Source organism: Saccopteryx leptura, chromosome 13 (assembly GCF_036850995.1).
Source record: "Saccopteryx leptura isolate mSacLep1 chromosome 13, mSacLep1_pri_phased_curated, whole genome shotgun sequence".
Taxonomy (NCBI): domain Eukaryota; kingdom Metazoa; phylum Chordata; class Mammalia; order Chiroptera; family Emballonuridae; genus Saccopteryx; species Saccopteryx leptura.
Window position 1 is genome coordinate 47,643,492 of NC_089515.1, and position 19,026 is coordinate 47,662,517.

Here is a 19,026-nt window from a genome sequence, read left to right on the forward strand (position 1 = left end):
TGGGCGGGGCGGGGCTGCCCGGTCTGGTAGGAAGCGCAGAGGTGGGCAAGGTGGGCGGGGCGGGGCTGCCGGGTCTGGTAGGAAGCGCAGAGGTGGGCAAGGTGGGCGGGGCGGGGCTGCCGGGTCTGGTAGGAAGCGCAGAGGTGGGCAAGGTGGGCGGGGCGGGGCTGCCGGGTCTGGTAGGAAGCGCAGAGGTGGGTAAGGTGGGCGGGGCGGGGCTGCCCGGTCTGGTAGGAAGCGCAGAGGTGGGCAAGGTGGGCGGGGCGGGGCTGCTGGGTCTGGTAGGAAGAGCAGAAGCGGGGGGGGGGGGGGGGGGGGGGGGGTGAGGCTGTGGGGGGGGGGGCGAACTTACAGGGTGTTGATGGTGTCCTGAATGACCTGGAGCCAGCTGTTGCGCTCCTCCTTGGAGCTGGCATGGACCTCCACCATCTCCGGGTCCTTCATGCCCATGCTGATCAGAAACAGGCCCTTCTCCTCATGGGCCACCTCCCGCACAATCAGCTTCTTCAGAGAGATCACTGTGGATTTCTGGTCCTAGGAAAGCGGAGGGGCAGACGAAAGGAATAGACACAACGTTCTAGCTCCTGAGGACAACTTCGATCTCAGGTAGAGAGACCATAAACTGACACGGGCAGAGGCAGGATCAAGAGAAACAGTGCATTTCACCGGCATTTTGTCAGAGAAAGAGTTCCACAGAGAAAATGACACCTCGTGGCTATAAAGATTCTAGTCATGTTTCCTATACGACGAAGGTCTCCACGTTCCTCTCAGAATCTGACTGGCAATATTATAACTTAGCATGATATACAGGGCATACATGTGAGAAATACTACAGCAATCAATGTCCAAGTCTTTCAATAGGATTGAAAGGAAACAGGAGAATAATTTGGGGGAGGGTGGGAAACAGTAAGGGTATATAAGAAATTACCCTGAGGAATCTGTCCTGAGCCAATGAACTTTGAGAGGGTGGGAGACCAACAGTGTTGATGCTCAATACCTCCCCCTAGCTGCTGTGCATACAATTACTAGCTACAAACAGAGACTAATGATTCAGCTTACCAATGATGCAAAGACGTATTTCTGGTCTTTTTCTTGAAGGAAAACTAAGATGTCCGTCAGTAGAACTGCTTGAACCTCTGTGAAGCGGGGTAACAGAAGAGAGCAGAGAAGCACAGTCAGAGCACTTTGTTATCAATTCAGCAATACGCCCACAGGCCAAGGCAACCAGCTCTGATCATTAGATTTTAGAGGCATTTTAAAATGAGATTTATCACTAACGCCTTGTCTTGGAAAAGTTTAAGGACTTATTTCTGGAAAGGTATATCCCAAGAGGCAAGATTCTAAGAATCAAACACTGTGAATACAAACGGAGAGCAGGACTTGAACAGATGTTATCTAGCTATATATTCCACAGAACACTCAGGTCACAGCACTTCCCACCTGACTAGAGCAATGGGAAAGGCGTGGGGGAGCTCAGGACGGCTGCCAAAGGTGACGTGGAGAAACGCCTAACTGCAGACTCCCTCACATGCCCTGCAGAGAGAACAAGGCTCCACTGCCTTCTGATTTCACACGCACATGGGAACACCATGGCTTCACAGCAAGTCAGCCTCAGCCTCTCTGTGCCATGGAAACAGCCTTCTTGCTTCTCAATTAAAACAAAACAAAACGTGATAGAGTGTCAGCCCCACATAAGGATGCCCCAGGTTCAATTCCTGGTCAGGGCACATATGAGAAGCAACCATCTGCTTCTCCACCCCTACCCTCTCCCCTTTCTATCCCTCTTCCCCTCCCACAGCCAGTAGCCCAATTGGTTTGAGTGTGGCCCTGGGCACTGAGGATAGCTTGGCTGGTCCAAGCATGTCAGCCTCAGGCTCTAAAAATAGCTTGGCACTTGAGCACTCGCCCCAGGTGAGGTTGCCAGGTGGATCCCGGTCAGGGCACATGTGGGAGTCTGTTGCTATAGCTCCCCTCCTCTCACTTAAAAAACAAAATTCAAACAAACAAAAAAATGAACAAACACCTCTAGTCAGACCTCAGAATCACAAAAATGCCACAAATTCTTGCTCTATTTTTCTAGAACAAAAAGTGACACCTTCCATTATCCCCTTCAGGATAACGTCTGCCATCTCTGGAGGTGAGCCGCCTGAGAGCTCAGAGGCTGGTCCCTCTGCAGCACCCTCCCTCTGGAAAGGGGTCCTAGGGCTCCTCGAGGAAGGAATGGAACTGCCATGTCAGCCCCTCCTGGGGGGTCAGGTCCCACCGGCCCCGACAAGAACGCCCTCTCCGTGCAACTCAAGGCAAAGCCATGAAGAAAACAGAAGCCAGGATGTCTGATTTCTAGGGACGTTGAATTTTCGGCCTAGATGACAGCAATTTTCCATGCACTACCAATAGTTTGGTTATTTTTCTTAAACTTTACTTTTAAGTAACTCAGGTGCCTGCCAAAGAAAAGTTCTAAAACATAAGCTTCGCCTTCCCTGGATCCTGAAGTGTAAACGACCAGAGTCAGGGAACGAGAGGAGACCCCGCCCTTCCAAGGGCGCCCCCCACGGCACTGGCTGTTCCTGGCACCGGCTCATTTGAGGGGAGAAGAGAATGTCTCAACACCGGCTCCTGCCCAGTGGCGGCCTTTCAGGTCAGAAAACCTAGCGTTCCGCCACGGGCTTGACCACAGCTTGATTCCAACAGCTGGAGTCTATTAGTTTTTATTTTGGGAATAGGTCAAATGCTTTCTAAAGGAAAGGACAGAGCGCTAGCTCTAGGCGGCAGCAGCTCCAGAAGACCAGGCCCTTCCAGGGGAGGACGAGTTTCGGAGCCACCAGCTGCCGTGGAGACCAGAGAGAGGCCACGTGCGAACGAACGCCCAGGACCTGGTTCTCAGAGTCATGGGGCATGGGGGTTCACTCAGCCCAGGGTCATCACGGACCAGTGGGGTGCACATCTGGTGGTGGCCAGAAGGGTGTGCCTTTTCGGGATTACAGGCCTAGACACGCTCTTCTCTGAATCACCACAACAGTGTCCCAGCTCTGTCACCAGACGTCCTCACCCCAGCTGTGGTCTAACCTCCCCACTCTGTACTAAAAACACTGCTGCTTAAACCCCTATTCTGAACTCCTCCTCTGCCCTCCACCCATCCACAGTACCAACTGCAACTTCTCAGTCCGGAGTGGGCGCCCTCTGCAGCCTGGCCCACTGCCGCTTCTGCAGGCCGGGCCCCCGCCACCCTGTCCCTCTGCCGCCCCTTCTGCAGGCCGGGCCCTCTCCACCCTGTCCCTCTGCCGCCCCTTCTGCAGGCCGGGCCCCCTCCACCCTGTCCCTCTGCCGCCCCTTCTGCAGGCCGGGCCCTCTCCACCCTGTCCCTCTGCCGCCCCTTCTGCAGGCCGGGCCCCCTCCACGCTGTCCCTCTGCCGCCCCTTCTGCAGGCCGGGCCCTCTCCACCCTGTCCCTCTGCCGCCCCTTCTGCAGGCCGGGCCCCCTCCACCCTGTCCCTCTGCCGCCCCTTCTGCAGGCCGGGCCCCCGCCACCCTGTCCCTCTGCCGCCCCTTCTGCAGGCCGGGCCCCCGCCACCCTGTCCCTCTGCCGCCCCTTCTGCAGGCCGGGTCCCCGCCACCCTGTCCCTCTGCCGCCCCTTCTGCAGGCCGGGCCCCCGCCACCCTGTCCCTCTGCCGCCCCTTCTGCAGGCCGGGCCCTCTCCACCCTGTCCCTCTGCCGCCCCTTCTGCAGGCCGGGCCCTCTCCACCCTGTCCCTCTGCCGCCCCTTCTGCAGGCCGGGCCCCCGCCACCCTGTCCCTCTGCCGCCCCTTCTGCAGGCTGGGCCCCCGCCACCCTGTCCCTCTGCGGCTGCTTCTGCAGGCTGGGCCCCCGTCACCCTGTCCCTCTGCCGCCCCTTCTGCAGGCTGGGCCTCTCCCTGGCCTGTCCGTCTGCTGCCCATCTGAGGGCCCGCTGTCTGCCCTCCCCAGATGTGCCACCTCCGCCACCTCCAGGCTTCCATGCTGACTCTTCCCTTCGTGCAGGGACCCTCCTCCTATCTTCCAGGACTGAATGCTGCTCCTCCCTGGCCCCAGGCTTCAGTGCAGACCTCTGTTCCGGTGCCCATCTACCAGAGAGCAGTCTTCAGGCTGCTCCCGGCTGTGTGGGCGCATGTGCGTGGGGCGGGGGTCTGCTTCATTCACCTTTGACCCAGTGGACTCCACTGTGTGGTCAGCATGGTAAGACTGGGGCTGAGGACTCGGGGACTCTGACAGCAACACCCCGAGTGTTACACCTCAGAGACAGGAGGGCCCACAGCTCAGCCCTCAGCTTTACGCCTGAGGTCGGCAGCACGGGGCCTGCCGGGCACGCTCTCAGTGCACAGGACCCGGGGGGGAGGGCTGGGCACACTCAAGGTCACCGGGGAAGTCAGAGCCACCGTACAAGCCCAGAGTACAGGTTTCAGAAAAACAATTACTTTTTAAAAAAATCAAATGTACAGATTAATTAATAAACTTCATAACTTCCTTAACTTGATGTAGCCAATCATTTGAAAACTAAAAATTAATATCAAATTAAAAATAAATGTTTTATGATCTCTTTTGCTTAGAGAAAAATAAAAGGTAGGAACATCATTAAGTGTAATAAAGCTAGTTGGTAATTATTAATACTGCATTTCTCGAAGGTTCAGGAGCTGAAACCCCTAACACGCCTTTAGAAGAGTGTACACATGGTCTAATCTCAAGGGCTCTGAACTGTCTGGTGGGGTTTCCCAGAGACCCCAACCCAAATCAGTAGCTCTGCTCCCGTAGGGAACAGACCTTTCTTAACACTGCCTTTTTGTGTAAATCTTACCCCTTGCTCGTTTCTTAAAATCTCTTCCCTGCTCCCTGACTACATCTCCTTGTAAACTTGCTGTATTTTATACAATTTTATAAGCTATCTCCTTTTTGACACAGACTAGGAACAATGAAATGACGGCTGCTCCCGCTGGACGTTCAGGCACGGCTCCCAAGGAAAAATCGGGTGGCGAGTTTCTAAGGGAAGAATCTGGACTCCGCCTGCCGTCGCGGGCCCGCGCCCGGCCCGGGCCGGGAGCACCGTGGGCTCACCTTTCAGCCGGCCTGCCGCGTTCTTCAGGAACACGCTCCCGTCCCGCACCAGCTTCTTCCGCTTCAGGTCCTCCTTGGCAAACATCTGCCCACTCTTCATCCTCATGATCGACTTGCTATCTGTCTTCGTGTAAATCTCATTCAGACGCACTTTCTTCTCATAACTTGCCACCTTGCTGTCCACCGCGCCAATGACCTCCTTCACCAGGCTCAAGGACTGGGCCAGGGCTTCCTGCTCCACCTCGTTGTCTTGAAGGAAAGAACAATTCTGTATTCAGGGGGGCTCTGGGACAAGAGCGGGAAGAAGGGCTCCTGCCCTCTTCCTCCACATCACAGGCACGCTATCAGAGCAATGCCAAGGTAACAGGGTTATGTGCTTAGCCCTCTCTCAGGCCTAATTCTAGGTAAAATTAGACGTTTTTCATGATGCAGACAACACACAACTATATGCTATGTTCTCAAGTAGAAGGAACCAAACATTTTTAGGGAGGAAGAGGAGCAACAAATTTCTTATCTGCCTTTGTTTTAAAATCTTTAATGTAAGTACCTCCAAGCAGGACCAGCCAGCCAGAAGTGCTGAGCACTGAGTAACAAGGCGCAGCAGCGACCCTGGCACTTCTAGGAGGGACCGGTGGGGGTCAGTACCAGTCCAGTGACATGGGAGAAGTTACCCAGGTCACTGAACTCTTTTTTCCCCCTATTCTATAAGAGGAAGTTTGTTCAGAAAGTCACAGAGGTAGAAGTGAGCCGTAGAAGAAATGGGATCAGGAAACAGGTTACAGAGGCAAGAGAAGGGCCCTTGGAACTTAGAGAGGAGAGGGATTGTGTGTGTGCGTGCCCGTGTGCATGTGCATGTGTGTGTGTGCGCGTGTGTGCGTGCGTGCCCATGTGCGCACCCAGGTCACTGAACTCTTCATGTGATCAAGTGGTTCCTTCCCTTCTTGCCATCATCCACCCTCAGTCTGCTGACATAACACTTCAAGTTTTCATTCCAAAAAAGCTGTGGAGCTAAAACCCAGGGTCTCTCGCAGACCCAGCAGAGCAGGAGCGCGCTGCCGGGCACAACGCCGCACGAGGGAGGAGCTCACCTTTGGTGCACTGCAGTATTCTTTGGAACAACACGGGGTACTTGGTGATCCGCTGGGTCACCAGCAGGATGCACTCCGGGATGCCCAGCCTCCTCACCACCGAACTACTCATCTTCTTCTGCAAGGGAGTGAACGCAAGGTCAGGAGCTGCCCCAGAAGGGGGCTCTGGCTAACATGGACAGTGACAGATGCTCTGCACACGACGAGGGTGTGCACGCTTCATATTAGTACCTTCACGAAGGCCTGAAACCGCTTGTCCTTGGTATAGAGGTCTTTGAAGTAGTTCACGGACTGGTTGTGCTGCCCACAAAACTTGCCGTAGGTCTTCTTCAAGCGTTCTGCGTTCTCACCAGAAAACTGCAGAGGCAGAGAACAGAAGCAAGGCTGTAACTCAGGGGCAAGGCTGGTGCCAGCATCTTGTACAAAGTGGCAGTCCATCTCTACAACCCCAGAGTGCTTCCTCCTAACGAGCCCCGATAGGTTAAAACGGTGCAGCAGCAAAACAGTCTCGCAGTTCCTCAAAAAACTGAATAACCCAGCAGTTTCACACCTAAATATAAAAGTAAGTCTACGTCCACACAAAAACTTAGATACAGATGTTCGTTACTCGTTATACTTAAGAGCCCCAAAATGGAAATAACCCAAATGTACAGCAAAAGATTAACGGATAAATCAAATGCGATGTCCATATATGATGCTACACTACTGATGAACCTTGATGGCATTATTCTAAACGAGAACGGCCAATCACAAACTGCCACGTACTGTTCTATTTCTGTAAGATGCCCAGAATAGGCAAATTCACAGAGACAGAAAACAGCGGTCGCCTAAGGCTGCCGCAGCTGGTGGTTGTGGGGTCACAAGAATGTTCTAAGGTTGTTGGGGGGTTGCACGGCGCTGAGCCCCGCCCGCCCTCTCCCCCACGCTCACCTGGTTGACCAGCACGTCGCCTATCCTCTTGATGAGGAAGTTCTTCTCGCTCTTGTCCACCAGGGACTCCTTCTTCCGCTCCAGGATCCTCTGGAAGAACTGGCTGTGGATGCTGAGGAGCTCGTCCAGACCCGGGAACAGCTTCTCCACCATCTGCTGCTCGAACAGCAGGTCCGTCATCATCCCCCGGCTGTACACGTCGCTCATGATCTTGAGCGTGCGGATGTGGTGCAGCTCCGTCTGCATCAGCTCTGACGAGGGACAGAGCACAGCAGTCAGGCGGACACTGCGACAAGGGTGCTCCTCCCCAGAGCCTCTGCTGCCATTAAGAGCCCCAGCTAGTCCTACAGCTATGTGTGAACCTCAGAACTGAGTCAACAGCTGTCTTCTCACTAGTGTGTTTTTATTTTATCTTCTTCCTCCACCTTTCATGTGATCTACAACAGCCACACTGGGCTCCACTTTTTTTTTTAGGTGAGAGAAGTGAGGCAGACTCCTGCATGTGCCCCGCCCAGGCTCTATCCAGCAACTCCATCTGGGGCCAATGCTCGAGTACCGAGTTATTTTTAATGCCTGAAGCTTATGTGCTCCAGCAAAGCTATTCTCAGTGCCCTGGGTCAAGCTCAAACCAATTAGCCACTGGCTGCAAGAGGGAAAGGGAAAGGGAAAGAGAAAAAGAAGGGGTGGAAGGAGGGGAAGAGAAGCAGATGGTCGCTTCTCCCATGTACCATACTGGGAATCAAATCTGGGATGTCCTTATGCCAGGCCAAAGCTCTATCCACTGAGCCACCAGCCAGGGCCTCCGTCACTCTTTGGTGGTTTCCAAACTGGTCTTCACTGAAATCAAAACCTTTTAATTTACTGTGTTCCTAATTCCTACTGTAGTGTCGAGTCCCTACTGTAGTGGAGGAAGTAAACTGTCACAAGAGATGTCCTTTTAGGCCTGTTACCTAAATAAGCACTTGTATTAAATAAAACGTTCAATAAAATTAAAGAAAATTAATTTTAAATAAGAAAAAAATGATAGAAATAAGATCATGTCTCTACACCTCAGAGATTTTAAAAGAAAATCTTCGTGAAGCTACCCAAATGAACACTGATTTGCCACAGCCCAAAAAATCGCCCCAAAACAAATTCTGGACCAAGCACGTCCACCGCCAGCAGAGCGCAGGAAGTGGCTCACCATAGATCACTTCCTGCCGCTTGACCACGTCTTTCTTCTGCTGTTTCAGAAACTTGCTGTCGACTATCCGGCTCCAAGACTCCGCTTCCAGCTGCTTGGCTTCGACCTCAAAGTCCCCCATCAGCTGTCCCTCATTCATGTCTGTACCTACTCCTCAAAATACAGAAAAAACAGTATGAGAACCTCGGTCTGTGCCCTCTGAAGAGCCTACGCTAGACTTTCTTGGTGTGACAACTTCCTAAGACACACACACTTGGCATAAATTCGGGGGACAAAGAACCATATTCCTGCATGAGAAAAGAACCCTTTTCTGTCGGCATTCAAGGCCTTGGCAAGAGTGGTAACCATCACATGAGTTCAGCGTGATGAAGACACGATTCCTCCGTGAAGCAGGAATTGGAAAGGCCCTGGCAACTTGACCTGTGTAAGAGAGGAGGCTCACAACTGTGCCGAGAAAGCTAGAACTGCAGGGAGGCAGCGTTTGTACTAGAATATGACCGTAGTGAAAACAATGACATCTTTCAATGGACAACCATCTCTAACAACTGGGTAAGGCTGATTACCAATTTATACAGCATGTGACACTTGGAGGCAATCTAGAGAATGTTCCCTGGAGTAAGGAAGAGGCATGCACCAGTGTTCCCATCAGAGCTGGTACCCAGGTGATGAGACGGGACAGTTTCTACAGAGAACAAAGTACAGGCACGACTTCCCCTTACCCTCATCAGTAAGTGATTCTGTTGACTCATTGACCTTGACGATTTTATTTAGTGAGTCTGTTGAATGAGACAGGAATTTCCAGGTGTTTGATATGTTCTCGTCACTGCCAACTCTGGGGACAAAGAGAAGCGCGTCATGCACATTGGGAGGAGCCGTGGTTGGCGGTCGTCAGTGAGGGCCTGCTGGCTGGGGGTGCCACCGGACTGCAGACAACTTCCTCGTGCCAGAGACCCAGCACCGAGAACACTAACGAAGGTTGAAGGCATTTAATAGCACTGCAAACCCGAACACTTTGAGCCCTGGGTTGTCTTAAATGATAGGTAGGAAGGAGAACCCTCTCCCCCCAAACTCTACACATATCACACGAGAGATTTCCCTATTTGAAACTCAGTGTCTAACCACTACAGTTTTCCTCCTGTTCCCTAAACAACAATAGATTGAGCACTTATAATAAACTATATTCTCTGAATTAAAATGTATTTTCTTAGCTTTATTGAGATGACACTGGTTATTCTTGTGCTCTCTTGTCCTCAACTCACCAGCTGGCCTAGTAGGCACCCAGGAAATGTAAGCAAGCCAGAGCCATTTAAAACTTTAAATTTTACTTTAAGACTAACTTTAGAAAGCCATATGTAAACAAATTTTAATAATAACTTTGAAAAGAAGGCTTTTGGGGCCCTGGCCAGTTAGCTCAGTGGTACAGCATTGGCCCAGTGTGTGGAAGTCCCAGGTTCAATTCCCAGCCAGGGCACACAGGGGAAGCACCCATCTGCTTCTCCACCCTTCCCCTCCTGCTGCCAAGGTTCCACTGGAGCAAAGCTGGCCCGGGCGCTAAGGATGGCTCCATGGCCTCCGCCTCAGACACTAGAATGGCTCTGGTTGCAAAGGAGCAATGGCACAGATGGGCAGAGCATCGCCCCCTGGTGGGCTTGCTGGGTGGATCCCGGTCTGGCGCATGTGGGAGTCTGTCTGTCTGCCTCCCCACTTCTCACTTGAGAAAAAAAATACAGAAAAGAATAAAAGAAAAGAAAAGAAGGTCTTTGGATAATGACAATACAAAGACAAAAAATAAAAATATCTGAAGCTTGTTTTTTTTGTTATTGTGTTTTGTTTTGTTTTGAAGAAGGAGGGAAATTAGCCAGCACAGAGCTTAGGAAATACAGACAAAAGGAGATTTACACCCCTAAGCTAAGACTTCTCCTCCAGGGTAGGGTAAGAGACATGTCAGAGGTGTTCTGAGCCCTATATTTTATGAGAGGTCAGGCAACTACCCCAAACAGCCAGTAACATCATAATCAGCCCTGTCAAATCATGTCACAGCTGAGGCCTCAACACTCCGGGGTCATAGCAGTTTTTGCCAGGATCACAAAGGAACCTGGTACCAATGAGTGGGCAGGAACCCAAAAGTAGTAATTGGGCCACTATCATGCCCATGAAACTAACTTAAGCACCAAGAGGCAAGGGTGTAAAACAAAATAAAACAGAAACCAAAAGGCCAGGTCCACGTGACCAACAGAAAAGGGTGACATCTAAAGTGTAAGCGGTTGCAACTAATTCAGAATTACATCATCTTTTTCCTATTCCGACTCCTTATTTTGACTTGGAAATTGCCATTTCAGAAGTTGGAGTTTTTAGAAGCAGGGTAGTCATGTACAAAAGCGAAGGACAACCAGCTAATAATGGGGTTTGAAGGGGACCCTGGTTACAGAGCGTCGGCCAGGACGGCGCACCAACTGAAACCCCCTTCTCACCCCAATCACTCAGCTGTGCACCAACCCACTCTCTTATATAGTTTCTGATAAAAGGAGAGTCTTTCTACCAGATGCTATGCTTACTATGTTCTTGTCACCCAGCTGTCCGCTGTGGAACCCCCACTCACCCAGCAATGTTCTGTATGGAGACACTCTTGGACAGCGACATGCTCTGCTGGGACCGTCTGTTAGGAAACAGGGGGGCAGCGATGGTCTCGTCCGCCAGCAGGACGGCGGATCGCGGGCGCTCCTTGGGCTGTGCGGCTGTAAGGCAGAAGAAGAACGCAGCTGAGCTCCACGGACCCATGCCCCCCCGCACTGACTCACCCAACAAGTGCCCAAGAGAAGCGGACTGCTTCACAACAGATCTGCCCGGGGAGGGCAAACGGGTCCAAAACCCCCGTGGAGGACAACTTGGCAACATCTCCTAAAACTGTGACTGCCTATACACTCCAACCCAGTAACCCATTTCAGGATATGTTTATTCCGTGAGATGTACTTGTCTGTGTGTGCAATGACACACGTTCAAAGTTATTCAATGGAACACTGTTGGCAAAAGCAAAAGACTGGTAATGATACAAATGAGTATCAAAAAGAGATCAAATAATAAATTATGGTACACCACCAAATGGACTAGTATGTAGTTTTAAAAAAAAAATGAGGACACCCTCCATGAATTGACACACATCTTGAAAATAAAATTTTAAGGGGGAAAATATATCAAGGTGTAGAATAAAATGCACAATAGATTTTTTTTTAAATTAATAATCCAAATTGTTATTCACTTCACTATTAATGACACCTGAAAAAGATAAATATAAAACTGAAGAGTGATTACCTGTAGGGTAGGATGGGAAGTAGTGAACAAGAATTAAGAATTATGTGAAAATATTATGCATTTAAACTACTTCAAAATAACGTAACACCAAAAGAATTATAAGGACAGAAGGAGCCTCAGGGGACTGAGACCAGTGCCGGTGGGACAGCCGAGATGCTGTGGGCAGAGCAACCCCAGCCCTGCCTTCCTGGGGGGTCAAGGAGAGTACACACTGCACGAGCTTCCCAGACGACTCTGCACATTGAGAGCACGGGTTTGACCAATTCCTTTACGTACAAATGAGGACACAACGGCTGGCCTAACTCACACAGCTCATCTGTTCTCAACACCTATTTCTCCTGAACACGACCACAGAGGGACCTCGAGCTCTCGTTTTACGCTAAAGTGATCACGCTGTCGTCTGAGTAGAGAATTCATCTCCCCTGGTAATTAAGCCCCCGGCCCAGACACGGCCGCATTATTGGCCCAGCCCTGGGGGTGTCAGGAGCTGAGGAAAGTAACACTTGGGCCGCTGCTATGACTTCAGTCTTTCAGGATGTTTCCGACTTAACAAAAATCCACAAAACCATTAATTTCCAATTCAAATTCTATTTAGAAGAAGGTGACACACTGCAGAAACACACTGCGCTCCAACAGGACCAGACCCTTTCTGCAGGAAACACACAGGAGGTGACGGGGCCCTGACCTCACGGAGACTAAGGGCAGCTCATAGAAACAGGAACACGCCCAAGTGCACCTGCGCCCAGAGCAGCCCACAGTGGTCAGGGGGTGCAGCGGTCACACTGATGGGCGAGAGTCAGGGCTTCTTGAGGAATGCTGAGGACGGGGACAGGTCAGAAGGAAGAGGACCCTGCTGAGGAGAGCTGCGAGGGAAGGCAGAAATAACCCGTGGTATCGTGAGCGTGAAGGTCAAGGGGAGAAGTGCAAGAGGACGAAGCAGGGTGCACGAAGGCGTCCATGAAGAGGCCGCCCCATCAGGCACGCAGAGCACTACGGTTACAAAGAGCAGCTTGCCTCTCACAGGGGGTGAAAAGAACAGCTTTTCCTAGCTTGTAACCAATCCACACTCCACTGGGTAATGTACATCATCTCTCTGCACCTCAGTTTCCTTATTTGTGATGATGGTATTAGTAGCAAAAGCTAATATATTAGGAGGCTGAGCACTGAGTGTGATCTCACTGAAACCTGCCCCCCACCCACTGCACTGCTTCATCCTTTGCAGGGGAGGAAACTGAGGTTCGGGGGTGCTCAGTAAACGTCCAAGGTTACACAGCTGTTAAGGGGAGGTGCCGAGACTCAACCCATGCAACTGCAACCCGCCATCAGGATCCTGACCATGATATTGCTTCAGCCGGGGGTGCGGGGTGTCAGAGATAACATACATAAGGAATCTGGCACATAACAGGCAAAGATTAAAGATTACACTTGCAAAAGGTGTTGGGATGGGTTGGGCCACTGATTCAAGCGACAGAGCTCCTCTGTTAGTCATCTGCAGGCAAAGACTGACCCTAACTGGGACTCCACGTGTCTAAAGGGAAGTCACACTCTCCTGTCTGGAAGTACTCAGGGCCATCAGATACAGGCAGAGTCAGGAGACACTGTGGGTCTGTTTCTAGACCACCGCCATGAGTGCGTGTCATGACACAGAGGGCCGTACTCGTTCTGTTGGCGGATGGTCTCACCTTCAGTGTGAAACGTGCAGCACCCGTGGAGCACAGTTCAGCCAAGTGCAGCGCCATGAGGCGTGCACACAGAGCGGCGGCTCCCGAGCGTGAGCGGGCACGGCCGCTCGGAGGGGCCATCCAAACACAGGTCGCGGGGCGGAACCTCCGGAATGTCTAACTTAGTAGGTCTGGGTAGGGCCCAAGAATTCTCACTTCTAATTATTCTAGGAACCACACTCGAAAAACCCTGCCATAGGGTAAGCCGCACACAGGTGCCCGTAGAGCCAATTAAGATGCCAATGACTGCTGCATTAGGTACGGCCCTGGTTGAAAACAGCTTAGACATCTGTCCTTGGGGGGACTGGGAACTAAAACGTGGTGCATGCTCATGAAAGAATGCCACCCAGCAGTCTAAGGACAGCTTACTATAACAGGCACCCATAGCAAAATGCTACTGAGTAAACAAAAATAAAAAGCAGAATGGATACTTTCAGAGACATACATGTGTCGAAAGATATTATTAGGAAGACATACACTAGATATAGCACAGTAGGTGCTAAGGAAGGGAAAGGAATGAGATAGAGATGGAGAATAAAAAAGAAAAATAGCCTGACCAGGCGGTGGCACAGTGGATAGAGCGTCGGACTGGGATGCAGAGGACCCGGGTTCGAGACCCCGAGGTCGCCAGCTTGAGTGCGGGCTCATCTGGTTTGAGGAAAAGCCCACCAGCTTGAACCCAAGGTCGCTGGCACCAGCAAGGGTTTACTCGGTTTGCTGAAGGCCCGTGGTCAAGGCACATATGAGAAAGCAATCAATAAACAACTAAGGTGTTGCAACGCGCAACGAAAAACTAATGATTGATGCTTCTCATCTCTCTCTGTTCCTGTCTGTCTGTCCCTGTCTATCCCTCTCTCTGACTCACTCTCTGTCTCTGTAAAAAATAAATAAATAAATAAAAATTAAAAAAAAAAAAAAGAGAAAGAAAAATATAGGCCCTGGCCGGTTGGCTCAGTGGTAGAGCGTCGGCCTGGCGTGCAGGAGTTCCAGGTTTGATTCCTGGCCAGGGCACACAGGAGAAGCACCCATATGCTTCTCCACCCCTCCCCCTCTCCTTCCTCTCTGTCTCTCTCTTCCCCTCCCGCAGCCGAGGTTCCATTGGAGCAAAGATGGCCTGGGCGCTGGGGATGGCTCCTTGGCCTCTGCCTCAGGTGCTAGAGTGGCTCTGGTCGTGATAGAGCATTGCCCCCTGGTGGGCATGCCGGGTGTATCCCGGTCAGGCGCATGCGGGAATCTGTCTGTCTGCCTCCCCATTTCCAGCTTCAGAAAAATACAAAAAAAAAAAAAAAGAAAAAAAAGAAAAATATAATACTACGTTAAATGTAACTGACAAAAATTATTAATTTTAAAAAAAGGAAAAATATTAAGTAAAACCAAAGTGGAGTCTTGTACAGACAGGTGAAAATAGTCTGATGTGAATGGGAGAGTGTGGTGTACTATTATATGGACCACTGGAAGTCTTTGGAAAAAGTATGTAACTTCACAGTTTACAAAGTTTAATAAGCAAGATCGCATCTGATTAATGCAACTGCGAGTCAAGCAAGTGTAACTGTCAGCTTGCTGAAGGGGGTTTCAAGATGCGCAGCGGTCACTCACGTCCACACGAGGAACCGCGGTGCCACCATCGCAGCCACACTGACTAGAAACCTTGCTAGAGTCTGATGGAATGGGAAGCTTCTGGTCAACAGATCTGCAGCCTTCTAGAATGGGGCACGGAATGGGTAATCGAATCTTGATGAGTGACAGAGGAATAGGACACAAGTGTGTTTCAGTCTCCCGCCAGGGAGTCGGAAGGAGCTATGAGAGGAGGTGGAACACTCACGCTTGTTTCTCATGATGACTGTGGGCAGCGAGGACGTGTCGTGGGCCTGGAGGCTCCCTTTGGGCTGCTGCAGAGGAGAAGAGAAACACATGAGGATGGCGTTTACAACCTACCTTCTGTCAGGTCTGCAGAAGCCTGGAGCAGAGACAGCCAGCTGCTCCCACTCTCCTGCTCCGTCCCTTGCCAACGGTCCTCAGCATCCTACATCACTGGCTGTCCCCTGACTCTGCCATTCTGACTTCACAAATACTGCTTCCGTCTGTCTGGAGTGCCTCTCGTCACAGGCATGGCTCATCTACCACACAGACTTCTGAGCATCACTTCGGGGGCAAAGCCACCCGCTAGACTCTCTCCTCGCCCACGGTCGTGACCGGCACCTGAGAACCCCATGCTCACCTCCATGCGTTCCTCACCTACGGTCACCATCTGCTGTGCACCCTCCCACGAGGACACAGGTCCCTGAACCCCCCATCTGAGCCGTTCTCATTTCTCCTCTCCAGGGACCAGCACGGACAAGAGGCTCAATAATTCTTAGGTGGAGGGCTATTTTTAGTTGGGACTTTGGCTGCACTGTGTAACAGACACTTTTTGTGAGAAAGAGCAGACTGAAGCAATTATTTTGAGATATAGCTCATTAGTAAAAAACGGTCACTTCCAATTTAATGTAAAACTTCCCATTTAAGGTCACACTCTCTTATAGGGGGGATACTATATCTCATTATCTTTCTATAGAACCTCGCACATTCACAAGTAGTTAAGTCTCATCCGAGATCACAAACTCAAACCCCCTGGGGTCAGGCAGGCAACAAATGACAGAGGCAAGCTGTGTGTGTGTGTGTGTGTGTGTGTGTGTGTGTGTACACACCAATCTGGAACTGCACTTCCCGCCTACAGGAGGGAGCAGCACATCACGCCCCAGGGCCACCACCTGCCTTCCACCTCTCTGGCATTAAAGGACCGATGACCCAGGTACCATGCTAGTGCTTAGGAGCTTGCGATGGAGCACACACTCCTGACTTCGACTGCTTGGCACATTTGTGCTTATATTCTTGTGGCAAAGGTAAAGGCCATAACTATAAATGCAATAAAGAAATACAGACAGTTAAATATAGACTCTGAGAAGGTGATTAGTATGATGAAAACAAGGAAAAAGAGCAATGTGAGTACTGGGAATGCGGGCTAAGGGGGAATACCAGGGTTGTGAAATCTTCCACTTCAAAAAAGGACTTAGAAACCCAAACTGTATGCGGCCAGCCGACCCTGAACGCGCCTGATCTCGGAAGCTATGCAGGGTCGGGCCTGGTTAGTACTTGGATGGGAGAAACCCAAATTGACATGAATTATGATTTTTAAGTAACTGCATTAACTCAAATTTAAAAAGAGAATAAAAAACTTCATGAGCCAAATAAAACTCATGTCTATGGGCCAAATAAGACCTGGGCTACAGAGGTGTGTCACCCTCACACCGGTCCACTGCTTCCGGAAGTGCGGCCCTCGGAAAGGCAGCATCAGCACCATCTGGAAACTCATCAGAGGGGCAAGTTCCCGGGCCCCAGCCTGGAGTCTGAACCTCGGGGTGCCGGGCCCAGGAAGTTGACTTCTACCAAGCCCTCGAGGTGATGCTGATGTACAGACCAGCCTGTGGCCCCTGCGCAGGGTAAATGTGTCTGGTCCTTGGTGAGTCCTACAGAATACTGAGCATCTGTGTAGATACAGCTGAGCCTGCTCTTCTGACGAGGGACAAGAAGACTAGGGGTGACAACCATACACAGGCTGCCTATAAGGCATTGTCCAAACCCGCACTTGTTTCGTGGGGGCCGGCCGAGAAGCAGCACCCAGATCACACGACGGGCAGGCTCGGAGCACGCACTTCCCATTCTGGGTCGGCTGACCAGAGCCATCTGCGTGGACTCTAGACTAGTGAGGCGACAGCACCAGCCCTCTAGCACATCAAAGGGCCCGCCGCCCACCTGCTGCCCTCACGGCCTCAAAGGAGGAAACCGGCGTGTCACAGCAGAGTAGGGCTACACACAGGGTTAGGGAGAAAACCACTCTGACGATGACAGAGCCTCAGAGATGGACATTTAACATGGAGAAGTTCTGAAAACACTGTTTCCCCAAAGCCACAAATTCACAAGGTGTTAATTAGAAAGAAAAATCACTTAAGAGGAAAGAATTATTTTTTGGTCATTTTGGTCTCCAAGTTGGTGCCCAATGGCGAGCAAGAACAAAGGCCACACACAGCCTCCGCTCCCCCAGCTCTGGAGAGTGTACCCGTTTAGCCAGAAATGTCCTACCTTCATCTTGACCTTGGCGCAGGAAGCCAGACTTTCTCTACAGCCTTTGTGGACAAAAGCACTGCAGTCTGGAAAGAAGCAGAAGAGAAAACCAAGGTGACATTAATAACGAAACAAACGGACCCCAGATGCTGACTTCCTGCCACCGCGGCCCGTGGACTCCCGAGTGGAGTTGCTCACACGTCAGAACGCCTCTGACTGTCACAAGCGCGGATCGCAGTGCTCTTCTCAGAAGAGGGCGTGTGATATCACTCGGAGGAGGAAAACCAAGAGCAGACGGGATTTCTGATTAATGAGGACTAGAAGTCTGGAACTTCTTGGGCAGGAAGCTGAAAGCCTACCAAAGCAAAAACTAAAAGTGTCTGCCGTCACTTAAATCTAAGTCACAAGTAAATGTGTAAATAAAACCCCTTAGCAGGGGCTGTGGGAAGTGTGTGGCCGCATCAAAGCTACAGTGTGCACCTGCAAATCTGCTTGTCCCCGTCCCTGGGACCTGACCTACCCTGAGCATTGTGCACCCCACCGGAGGCACGAGTCAAGGAAGAGAGGTCACAAAATTCCCCGCAGCATGGCTGGGAGCCCTGACTCAAGAAAAAGCAGGAGGCCTCCTGACAGACGAAGCAGAGGCCACACTTTGCCAAGGACACAGCTTCATCTCAGCTCTTGTCGCTGTCTTGGCCTAACGGGGCCCCTGATAAAGAAACCCAGCCCCCTGTGCCTCAGGAGGGTCACCTCAGCTCACGGCTGCTATGAGGTCAGAAAGTGAAACTCTGCCAGCAGGCCAGAGGTGAAGTAGAAACAAATAAAACATCTGTCTGTGGGGACACCGTGACAACTGCCTCTCCAGGGAACAGGCTCCCTGGGAAAATCAGCCCGATACCGTTCATTAAGCCATGCTTCATACGGCCTCGGGAAGCTCCCCAGCATCTGTCCAAGTCATCTCCCTGGTTATGTTCTCTTAGCTCATACGATGGGGTGGGTGACGGGTGGGAGGTGGGGTGGGGGTATGGGGTAGGGGAGGGAGTGATGATGTACACTACCAGGAATCCCAGACGCCAAGGGCCTTCTCTAATTCCCTCCTCAACAGTGGCTCCTCAGGGCCTACTTGGCCACAGACCTCTCTCCCCTAACAGGGCCACCCATGCTGCCCTGTGGTTTCCTGAGTGATTCCCCTCCACTGCGTGCTCCTGCAGGGCAGGGACCCTCCACTGCAGCCGAATCGTCAGTCAGGCCTCTCGAGCACAGTGCTTGGCTCAGGGCGCCAAACATCTGTTCTACCCCAAAGCCAACTGCCCCGACACAACCTTGATGCTAGTGCGTGACACAGCGACAACTTCTGAAAAGCAGAACAGGAAGAACAGCTACCAAACCACACGTGACTCGGGCGCTGGCTCTGCCCATGCGCCCCTGAGACCCTACGCAAACGCAAGTCCTTTCTCTACCGGCCTGTTTCCTCATCTACAAAATGACAGGGAAGGCCACACTCCCCCAAGTTCTTCTGTTTATGATTCTGTAAGGCGCTATGCTACACCTCTTGAAGAAAGGGACAATTTTTCAAAGTAAATCCCACTGGACTGCTCCATGAGGTTCA

The 19,026-nt window shown here is 51.4% G+C and overlaps 1 protein-coding gene across 7 annotated transcripts in view; it reads right to left on the reverse strand.

The window, feature by feature from the left end:
- AKAP13 (A-kinase anchoring protein 13) overlaps positions 1–19,026 on the reverse strand; it is a 288,721-nt gene that overhangs the window by 15,323 nt on the left and 254,372 nt on the right. For all 7 annotated transcript variants that reach the window (XM_066355280.1, XM_066355281.1, XM_066355279.1 and 4 more), the window contains 11 exons: positions 17,436–17,503; positions 15,139–15,205; positions 10,886–11,021; positions 9,006–9,118; positions 8,287–8,439; positions 7,104–7,354; positions 6,405–6,530; positions 6,174–6,291; positions 5,086–5,334; positions 1,060–1,136; positions 353–534 (listed from right to left, as the gene is read on the reverse strand). In XM_066355280.1, coding sequence (XP_066211377.1) covers positions 353–534; positions 1,060–1,136; positions 5,086–5,334; positions 6,174–6,291; positions 6,405–6,530; positions 7,104–7,354; positions 8,287–8,439; positions 9,006–9,118; positions 10,886–11,021; positions 15,139–15,205; positions 17,436–17,503 — 1,540 coding nt within the window. The remainder of the gene's footprint in view (positions 1–352; positions 535–1,059; positions 1,137–5,085; positions 5,335–6,173; positions 6,292–6,404; positions 6,531–7,103; positions 7,355–8,286; positions 8,440–9,005; positions 9,119–10,885; positions 11,022–15,138; positions 15,206–17,435; positions 17,504–19,026) is intronic.